General features: G+C 43.2%; 1 protein-coding gene across 1 annotated transcript in view; it reads right to left on the bottom strand.

Moving 5' to 3' along the window:
• The window catches only part of lama4 (laminin, alpha 4), a 49,883-nt gene that overhangs the window by 20,485 nt on the left and 18,727 nt on the right, over positions 1-10,671 (bottom strand). Inside the window, exons 8-20 of the mRNA XM_063223110.1 lie at positions 10,490-10,573; positions 9,481-9,632; positions 7,604-7,714; positions 7,093-7,204; positions 6,391-6,555; positions 5,762-5,955; positions 3,688-3,804; positions 3,192-3,340; positions 2,838-2,979; positions 2,628-2,721; positions 2,379-2,495; positions 1,848-2,033; positions 1,261-1,400 (exon numbers count right to left, since the gene is read on the bottom strand). Coding sequence (XP_063079180.1) covers positions 1,261-1,400; positions 1,848-2,033; positions 2,379-2,495; positions 2,628-2,721; positions 2,838-2,979; positions 3,192-3,340; positions 3,688-3,804; positions 5,762-5,955; positions 6,391-6,555; positions 7,093-7,204; positions 7,604-7,714; positions 9,481-9,632; positions 10,490-10,573 — 1,763 coding nt within the window. The remainder of the gene's footprint in view (positions 1-1,260; positions 1,401-1,847; positions 2,034-2,378; positions 2,496-2,627; positions 2,722-2,837; positions 2,980-3,191; positions 3,341-3,687; positions 3,805-5,761; positions 5,956-6,390; positions 6,556-7,092; positions 7,205-7,603; positions 7,715-9,480; positions 9,633-10,489; positions 10,574-10,671) is intronic.

The raw sequence follows: 10,671 nt of genomic DNA, 5'->3' as shown, positions 1-10,671 counted from the left end.
GACAATAACAGAGCATGGCACATCCTGTGCTACAGTGAAAATGGACCATCCAACTTGTGTTAGTGCTAGCTTCAAAAGTCAGCCTCCATGATGGCATGCGGGTGCAGTAGTGCATTGGTTAAGATGTTCTCACTCTTCTGTACAGTTAAATACAGTGCTGAATGGTATAAATGGGTTTTAAACAGCATGAAAAGCCACTCATGCATTATATTTTGAAGGGAGATCTTCGATTACTGCCACATAGTAAGGTCAAATTGCATTCTCTACTATGTTTTAACAGTTTGGCTCCATCATAAGGACCAGCAGGTGATAAAATGGTGGGTTTTTGGTCAAGACCTGTCACACTGTAAGCACTACAGAAAGGAAAACATTGCAAAACATGACAAGGAATACACCCACCATTTAAGCTGGTGAAATCATGTCCAAGATAGGAATTAACACTGTTTTTTATATAAAATCATCTCATCGGTTAATGTATTTAACTGTTAAATGTTGTCTTTTGTTTTGTTTTTAGTCTTCCTCGACATTTGCTGCCATTTATTGTCCCCGTCCCAACTCTTTTGAGACGTGTTGGATTTATCAAATTAGAAATGAGGACATATGTCCCCCAAAACAATATTTTTTCTTGGTTTTAACACTTAATATGTTGTCTTTTCACTATTCTCCATCTAATGAATAGATTGAATGTTTTGAAAATGATAGCATTTTGATTTTATTCACTGTTTACCAAACGTCCCAACTTCATCAGAGTTGGGGTTTGTACTAGGGGTGGTACGGTTCACAAAATTAACGGTTCGGTTCATATCGCGGTGTCAAGGTCACGGTTTTCGGTTCTCTACGGTTCTTTTTTTTAGTTCATGATAAATGGTGCACTGGCTAATAGAATCGGACTTATCACTAAATATCCTACATATGGTTTGTATAGGCTTATAATGTGAAAATAGTGTGATTTTAATTGTATCGTCCTCTGATTTGGTCTTATACGCTAATGTGTTTTATCAGAGAGACTGGATAAGATACTCCTAGAATTTACAACACCATGTCACAGTGTTGCAGCCTTCAAACCATCATCAGTGTGCAGTCACGGCTTGAGGGCCAAAATGTGTCAGCTGTGACATGGTGGCATAAATAAATAGATAGGCAAAAACATCAAGAAAGCATTTTTACTACTCTCAGTTGATAATTTGTATACTCACATCCGTTGCCTTTTATCCTGGAGGTTGAGCGTTCCCTATCCCTTCCTACTTTAATCATACGTACCTTCTTGGCCACACTTCTGGCCTGAGCAATGAGTTCTCTGATCTTCATGATGTTGGTTGAGACGTTGTTGACTGGTTTCTTCTCCTCCACCACTCGAAGTTTGTCCAGAAGCTCAGGGACAATGTTAGACAGGTTGTCCACTAGAGAAAAGACAACCAAAGGCAAGCCATCAAGCTGCTCTTATGATATTTTGAATGATTTGTTGGGTTTCCAGTGATTGTCAGAATGGGCAATAGTTTACGGTCACATAGTAATTCTAAGAGCGATGTAATGTTCATGAGCTGCGATAAAACAACCTCAGACATCCCAAACAAACCAATACCACATTATCTGTTCCCACCAAATACTACATTATCCACATAACTCAGCTAGTCACTAGGTAGAGGCTTTAACTTTTACCTGAATTACTCGGAGAAAAGAGATATGCAGTACAAGTCTGAATCCAAGTTGCCCAACAATGTTCCCCAGGCACACATACAGAAACTATACTGAATGAGTCTGCTTTACAGTAGCAAGATACAAAGAAAATCCCCTTTTGGAGAGAAGGATTCAGTTCAGACCCGACTTGGTCAAAGTTAGTTACTTACCAGCTTCTCCTGCGGAGGCCACGGCTTGATCGAAGGCCGCGGCAGAGTACTCGTTGTTGTTGAGGTTGTTGGACCACTCCTGCACCTGCTGGCTGATGGGAGTGATGGTCTGCAGGACCTCGGCCGAGCGGTTGCGAGTGCTCTCGGACACCTCCTGGGAGAACTCCAGCCGCGTGCTTGTGCGATCTGAACAGGGACAAAGCAGCGAGGCTCATAAAGATGTGGGACATTTGGGGAAAAAATATCACAAAGGCCTTGCTTACATAAGACACTGACAAATGAGAAAAGGTCGCACCATGCATAGGTTTCTTTATAATTACACAGATGCGTGACAAACTGAGGAAGGCAGAACGCCGAAACGCGCCTGTGTAAGAAACCGATGCATGGTGCGACCTTTTCTCATTTTTCAGTTTTACAATTTTTTGGTCTGCACTCTTAAAAGAAGAAAAACTTGTTGGGTGAAGCCTGCTCCAACCTTTATGAAATTACATAAGTCATAACATAACATAACAAAAGGAAAAGTGTTGTTACCCTTCTGTAAAGCACTGAGGTCATTCATTATGACAGCAAGCTTCTTGTTTGATTCAGTCAAGGTCTCGTTTGTCTCGTCAATGTAAGTGAGCGTATCGCGCACCAGACTTTTCACCTCTGAAAGAGAATATCAACACAGGGCCATAGATGTTTCGAATGATAGTTGAGAAAGGGGTATCCAAAGACGGACATGAGAAAACCACAAAATCATTTGGATACCACAGATGTGACTCTGGTTGTAATACATACCGTATTCTTCAGAGCGCAGGGAGACAGATTGCTTGAAATAGAGGTCACTCTGTGTCTTCAGAAAGTCAAGCTGTGTTTTGACTCCATCTATTGCCTTTTGTAAGAGACACAACAATTGAATTTGTGATGGAAAAAAATGATAAATTGAATTCAATAACATACAGTACATTAAGTTGTTTGGCTTTTCTAACATGATCAAAAAGAACTTACATCTTCAGCACGTGTGGCAAGGTCTAGGGTTGTCAGTCCTGTTATATTTGCATCTTCAATGTACTTGATGATGTTGTCATACACATTGGATGCATCAATAGCTTTCTGGACAAATCCATTGGCATCACTTCCTTTGAGATCACTAGAGGGGAAATATTTCGATCAATATTTACTGTACACAAAGCAATGCTTCAACTTACTGTGCAATTGTCACTTGGACCCAGGTAACATTAAAATAATAAATGCACAACTATATTTGCCATCAAGTTTGTTCAGTTAATTTACTATGGTGACCAAAAAATAAGCAACAGTAGGCTGCAGATTCAATTTGTAAGGCGCTGTCGTCAAACATACCGCTCGAGTTGTGCAGCTTGCTTCTCCAGATCCTCAGCGTGATTAGAGGCCTTCTCAACCACTTCAATGTTCACCAGAGTGAGACTCTCGGTTTTGTCTGTCAGCTGTTTGCTGGCTCCGTCGATTTTAGCGTGGTACTGACTCAAGTTCTGATTGGAGTTTCAAGAGTCAGTAAACACCTCAATCAATATCCAGGACATATAAATACATAATTGTGAATTACGCATATGTGGTGTGTGACAATTGGACCACATACAGTAGATGTGTACATTAAAATGACTTGGTAAAATACATTGCAACCAGTCTGCTCTATAATTGTTGTCATAATATCAATACATCCACTAATAAATAAAATATTCTGCTTATAAGATGCTATTGCATGTTAATTCAAGTATTTTTCCTTACAAATGTATAGGCACAGACAACAGGTTTGGGGAATATCCTTAGATGGATGTGAGGAGTATCATGTTCAGAAACACAAGCTTAGTGTGCCCACCTTCACCATGGTCTCCAGGTCGTTGACACCCTGTTGGGCGCCACTGATGACGTCTGCAGCCATGATGAGGGTCTCATTCACTCCGTCATAGTTCTCCATCAGCCTCTGCTGCTGGGCCTAAGCACACACGACAAAAAGGATATAAATCTTAGAGATGCACCGGATCCAAGATCCGGTTCCGGATCCGGCAGGATAATAGGGTTTTTCACAGGATCCGGATCCGGTTCCAGGTTCCAGGATCCGGTAGCCGAGGCTTTTCAGTCAAAATAGTTTGAGCCAACGTGATAAAAAGGGCCCACGTGTGTGAGTAGGCTATGTGTTTCAACCCTTTCGTAGGATCCGGTATCCGGTTCCGGATCCGGCAGGATCTTAAGCAGTGGATCCGGTATCCGGCAGGATCCTAAAAATCAGGATCCGGTGCATCTCTAATAAATATGTAAGGAAATCAGATGGATATTACCTCAAATAATAGCCGGGGCTAACAGACAGGAGTTTGGACCAGGCTTTTAAAAGGGGATGTAAACTATTTGCTGTTCTGTTTGCCATAGATAAAGAGACATCAACTGTGCCCAAGGCTACTGAAAGACGCAAGCTGTCATTTATTACAAATTCTTTCAGACCAGGCTTTTATTTATTAAACAATGTTTACTAAAAGAGCCAGGCTACTATTATGGGCCAGGCTATAAATGTGACACATACAATCAGCTCATGCAGGGATAACAGAGGTTCTGAAAAACAAACCAGCATAGTGCATAAACAAACAGATTTAACGAAGAAAAGAAAGAGATTGTAGCTAACAGCTACTAGAGATATGATGAAGTATGAACCCTCACAGGAAGGGAGTTGCTTGGGGAGCAGTAAAAGCAAGAACAACTTGATGATACAACTTCTCAGACTTCTCAGACCAGATTACTAAAAGAGAATGGCTACTATTAAGGGTCAGATGATAAATTGAGGAAATACAGTATTCTGTATCATAGAGCCCCTCAGACAACAACAAACAACTTCTATAGTTGTTGTTTGTGCTGCTTGTGATCAGTGCTCAAAATGGTGGAGCAAAAGTGTTGTGCAGAGTCTATAACATGACTGAGCCACCACACCTTCAGTGTAGCTGCCTGATGGGAGTGAAGGCACTATGTTCATCAACCACTACTCAGCTCAGCTTACACACAAGTTTTCGAGTAGTTTATTAGCTTATTAGCCTGATAGCAGAGAAGGAGTATGCAGTGTACTCCCATTAGCAGGGGAGGGAGGGGAGGACGAGAGCCCCCCCCCGGCCCTCTGCCAACATCAACACAACCTGATTGACTGACCTGTCTAAACCCCGGGAGCAATACGCAAAGAAAAAAAAAACAAGAATGGAGGAATGAGATCCTGTTGACAAATGCTGAGAGGTTTTTGGGTAGGCAGGGTCAATGAGACTCTGGGTGGGAAGATAAGACAGTAAAACTCGCAAGCAAGGCTGTCTGGAGGTGAGTGGGAAATGGGAAGACAGCATGCTCCCATAGATACAGCGGTTGTTCAAAACGGTCTGTTTGTCTGCTGGCTGGTTTACCTAAAAAGCAATGCATCCCTGGCTTGAAATAAGCTGATGGCATTTGTGGACTGGACTTCACCATAGCATACCATAGCATACCATAGCATAGCATACCATACTATAACAAACCATACCAACCAGTGAGCTACTCTGATGTTCAGACGCCCCAAAAAAACGTTCCAATCATTTAGGGTAAAATGCAAACCACACTGCTCTAAGCCTGCCTATAGCAAGCCAGACAATGAAGTGCAACAGCTTTAATTGTGACATCATGTTGGATGAAGGCTGTGCAATTTAAAGAACATGGATGTACACATTTTAAACATTTTTTATATGTTAATAACTGTTTAAGCTATGTCATTTGCGGGGTTGTGCCGCCCCAGGCAGCTGCCATGTCGGCCCGCCCCTTAGACCGCCCCTGCTACCACAACCCTACAACTAAACGCTTTTGACGAAGATGACCAAGACTAATGACACTTTGCTAGTCCATTATATTACGTGCGTTCAGCGAGTTCTACTGTATGGGCGTTGCATTACCCTGCTCCTCTGCAGCTTGAGGAGGTTGTCCCGGTGCATGCGGTCGGTCTGGGCGTTGGTGGTCTGGGCCTGAGCCAGCAGCTCCTCGGCCTGGGATAGCTTGGAGCTGACGGCAGACACGGCCTCCCTCACGGGGCTGATCCGGCCCTCCGTGGACACCAGCCGCTTCTCCAGCTGCCGGACGCTACGCAGCACTGGTGCACACAAGCGGGGAGAGAGACCGAATGAAGAATCACATGCAACGAAACGGGAGTAAATCAAAGTCTACCAGACAGTATGCTGCGATTTACCTCTTTTTTTCTTGATTACTTATGAGTGCGCATCAGCAACATTTGGACATTGGCTGCGTATAGGAACGCCTTTTTGAGGTATAATATTTGGGTTACATGAACATCACTAATGGCCATATCACTGAAGACTGTCTGTTTGGAGAACTAACACGTATTATACTTGCTGTTGTTACACAACACCCCACAGCCGCTGTGTATGTATTTTTCCTTCATAACACTGTACAAAAACGAGTAACTCTGCTCTGTTGTTTGGCCACATTGATTTGACAGCAGATTAAAAAGGATCCGTCTAGGACTGATTTGAAAGGGATGTGAAACAGGTATTCAGGTTCGACTCACATTCACTGGCGTCTGACTTTTCCTTGGTGCTTATGGGCTCGTTGGGGGTGAGGTCTATGCCTCTCATCCTGGCCAGCATGCCCTCTGCGTGGGCTGTGTTGCGCCGCACCGTCTCTGGGTCAACCTCCTGCTGCTCCCTATACTTCTCCCAGTCACTGATCATCTCTAAGGGGTAGGGGAAGGGCAGGGGTGCAGAGACAAGATGACAAGGTTAGGTATGTGTGACTATGTGTGATTCTGTGTGTGTGTGTAGAGAGAGAGAGAGAGAGAGAGAGAGAGAGAGAGAGAGAGAGAGAGAGAGAGAGAGAGAGAGAGAGAGAGAGAGAGAGAGAGAGAGAGAGAGAGAGAGACGGAAGTACATGCTGGCATGGTACCCAACACAGACAGAGACGGCAACAGAGAGAGACAGAGCATGCATGCGTACGTGTGTTGGTGCGGGAAATTTGTTCTCAACACAGCGAAGTTGCCACAGAACAGCGCTTAGAACATCTGTCAACCCACCTGTACATTACATACAGTATGCACAATACAGTAAGACAAGGGAAGGGAGGGGTGGATTGACATGGATCTGTAGACAGGAAGCATAATAACAACATAGGTAGAGGTGAGGAAAAAAGTCTCCTGCCTTAAAATTATGGGGGGCACAATATGGAGACGTACATTAAAAAAAAAACCTCAGCAGATCAGCACATTGAACTATACCTTCTATGACAACGTTGAGAGTAGTGAGGTTGAGTGTGAGTTCGTCTGCCAGGTTGAGGCTGTGTTGCGTATCCTCCTCCACATTCTCTCCCAGGAACTTGACCGTGTCCCCCTGAAACCATGCCACACACACACACACACACACACACACACACACACACACACACACACACACACACACACACACACACACACACACACACACACACACACACACACACACACACACACACACACACACACACACACACACACACACACACACACACACACACAAAGATTACTCAGGCAAAGTCGCACACATTGCTGAGTGCAGATGAAAAGAGTGGCCCAAACTCGTTCAAATGAGTCTGCACTCATGGTAAGTGAACACAGTTCATTTTATGGTTTAAAATCATATACTGTTAGCTGTATCCAGTCCTAATGGTTTTCATGCATTGAGAGTACATTAACTCTCTATGGTTTCCCAAGTTCATTATTTGGAAACATGGATTGACAGTGTAGTGCTTACTCGGTCTGAAAATGTTGGTGTGTCTTGCAGCAGCTGTTCTACGCCCTCCTCCAGGGCTTCGGTCTGGGATCGCAGCGCGGCCGACTTGTTTTTCCAGCCAACAAACTGTGCCTGGATTTAAAACAAAAAACAAATAAGGGGAACACTTTAGAATAACGTCCTATTCACAGCTTTATAAACACTTTATTAACATTTAATAACAATTAACATTTAACATAGCATTTGGAAATGTTTGTAAATGAGTAATAACCAAACTATGACTGCACAGTGAATCAACTTCTACTGTGTGAGTTTTATGTGGTTTCATGCCCTCTGGTCTTTGGAGGAGAAACTATCAGGACTGCTGAGACTGCGCTGTGTCTGCTGTGTTATCATAGTGTTTCTTGCCCATTTATAAACATCTGTAAACATTTTGTTGATAATTAGTTCATTATTTATAAAGTGTTAATGAAGCTGTGAATAGGACGTTATTCTAAAGAGTTACCGAACCAAGAAAAAGGTGTCTTTCAGATACTTGTGTTTTCTGTGTGTACTCTACCCTTTTGCATTCTGTTAATTTGTGTCTGAAGCTCATGTTTGTGCTTGTACTGATGATACTGTACGTGTATGTGTGTATGTAGTTATTACACAGCAGTAAACAGAGTAAGAAGTACCACATATTTCTGAACATATAAACAAATGTCAATTGGGCCATATTAAATAAACATTTTTCTCATTCTGACTGACTCTAAGACTCTATCAAAGTCACCATGCACACAAAACTAAATTGTGTTACACCCAGTCTATGGGGACAGAGCCTGTCTCAAGGATCTCAATCATCAAGCTGCCCTCAGTCACTGGGAAGGAGTGGGGGATAGTGCTAGTCTGTCTATCACGACTGCAAGTCTCTTCAATATTTTAGTCTGGCCAGGCAAACCATCTAAAATATTTCAAATTCCCCCGAACAAGGTACCCAATCCATTTTGAACATGGACCATGTTTAAGGCAATGACACACCAATTCAGGTGAGTGAAGGAATGGGTGGTCTAATCGATCAAAGCTGCAGCAAGTAACATAAGGAGGCATTTCATGAAGGCGAACACACCATTTGCATCTCCTGATGGAGAAATCTTGTAGATGGTGTGCCGGGCCAGACTAAAGTCTCAAAGAGACTTGTAGTCATGATAGCCAGCTGTTCACTCACTCCTCCCACCCACCTGTTGGTGTAGTTGGGAATCAAGCCAGCAACCCTGGAGCTATACGCTGAAGTGAACTAAGCCGGGGTGCATTTCTTGTAACCATAATTGCTAACTACATTAGCTACTTTGTTGTTTTCAATGCAATTTCACATTGGTAGCTACCCAAGTTGCTGCCTGGTTAACAACTACACTTTCGAGAAATGCACCCCTGTACTTCTGTATATAGCGGATCCAATGTGCAATCCATGCATTGATGCAGAAGAATATATAATATAATATATAATACTGTTGCACTCTAGTGTACATAATGTAAAGGTATTGAATCAGGTGTGAAGACCCAAACAGAAAAGTTTGAAAAAGTCAGGTGGGTTTGCAAGCTGAAGGAAACCAACAGGGGCGGATATAGCCATTTTGGGGACCTAGGCAAAATACAAACATCGGGACCTCAAAAGTCATTTTTTAAACAAGTACACAAAATAAGGGTCACCAATTGGCAGGGAAGGAGCGATCTATCTATTTCAGTGTTTTGTTTTGTATATACTGTATCTTCGACTACTTTACATAAGTGACAAATGAAGATCAGGCCTGCTTTTGTGTGTTTATCATGACTAGTGTGACTAGTTGAGGGCCCCCTATGGAGAGCAGACTTTGTCTGGGTAATTGCCTAGGTTGGCCTAATATGTCCACCTCCGGCCTTACCTGCAGACGATGGGCGGTGTAGTTGTAGTACTTGATGCGATCGTTGGCCGCAGCCCCACTGGAGATGTTCAGCACGCTGACCTTCAGCTGGTCTAGGGTCTTGTTGGACTGACGCACGTCTCCAATCAGGTGCCAGATACACTCGTCACACTCTACGTAGGTGGAGCAAAAGCACAGGAGCAGCGTGAGAAATGGCTTCATGTGGGTAGTGTGATGATGAACCTGGATTCAGAAGACATAGTCCAGTGCCAGCTTTCCTCTAGTCCAGGGTTTCCCAAACTGGGGTGCGTGCACCCCTGGGGGTGCGCGGCCTGCCATAAGGGGGTGCGTGAGCTAAATGAAGCAATGGTGGATATGTGAGGTTTTTATCCAGCATTAATGAACATGAAGTAGTTTTTAATTGTATAGTGAATTGTATGCTGGGATGGTCCATCTGAAGTGTAGTTTAACTCCTAGACTGTTGGAAAATAGGATTCCCCAAAACAACTGTGCATAATGTGCAGTGAATCATACTTCAGCACACCAAAATATTTGCTTAGGGGGTGCGCGAACGACATTGAAATCTACAATGGGGTGCACAGGGGAAAAAGTTTGGGAACCACTAGAGTCTAGTCTATATCTTTCCTCTGAGTTCTCTTAATGAACACAACATGGTTAACCCCTTAGCACAGAGCAGTATAACCTTACTGTCAGCAAAATTGTAATGGCTATGTCTTAATCTGTTACTTAAGGCTCCCAGTAATGTCATGGCAATGTTGTTACAGTATAATGTAGTTGAATATTTTCAGCAAATAGTGAATAGGCCTGCCGGCGATCCCATCTGCAGTAAGAGGTTAAGAAGATGATACACTAGTCATCATCAAGAGAGATTTTGGCACATAATCACTGATATTAGTAAAACTAGATCATTCCATTGACAAATAGGAGCAGAATAGGCCTATGCAGCAGCACATATATTGGACTCCCTTCACTGCACATGATGAGCTGGGTTTCGCCAGGCTGTACTCACCGATGTTGCACTCGCTGACCTGAGAGGGTTCAGGCAGACACTCCCCCGTGTGCATGTCACAGTGGCCACTGGCACAGTCACACTCTGAAACGCAGAGCACACGTCGTCACCAGTAGGTACATTTATATTAATGAAGCAATAGGTTGTAGGTTTTCTTAGGTTCTAAACCAACTATAAAATGT

Source organism: Engraulis encrasicolus, chromosome 18 (assembly GCF_034702125.1).
Source record: "Engraulis encrasicolus isolate BLACKSEA-1 chromosome 18, IST_EnEncr_1.0, whole genome shotgun sequence".
NCBI classification, from domain to species: Eukaryota; Metazoa; Chordata; class Actinopteri; order Clupeiformes; family Engraulidae; genus Engraulis; species Engraulis encrasicolus.
This window is presented reverse-complemented; position numbering and strand designations above follow the sequence as displayed.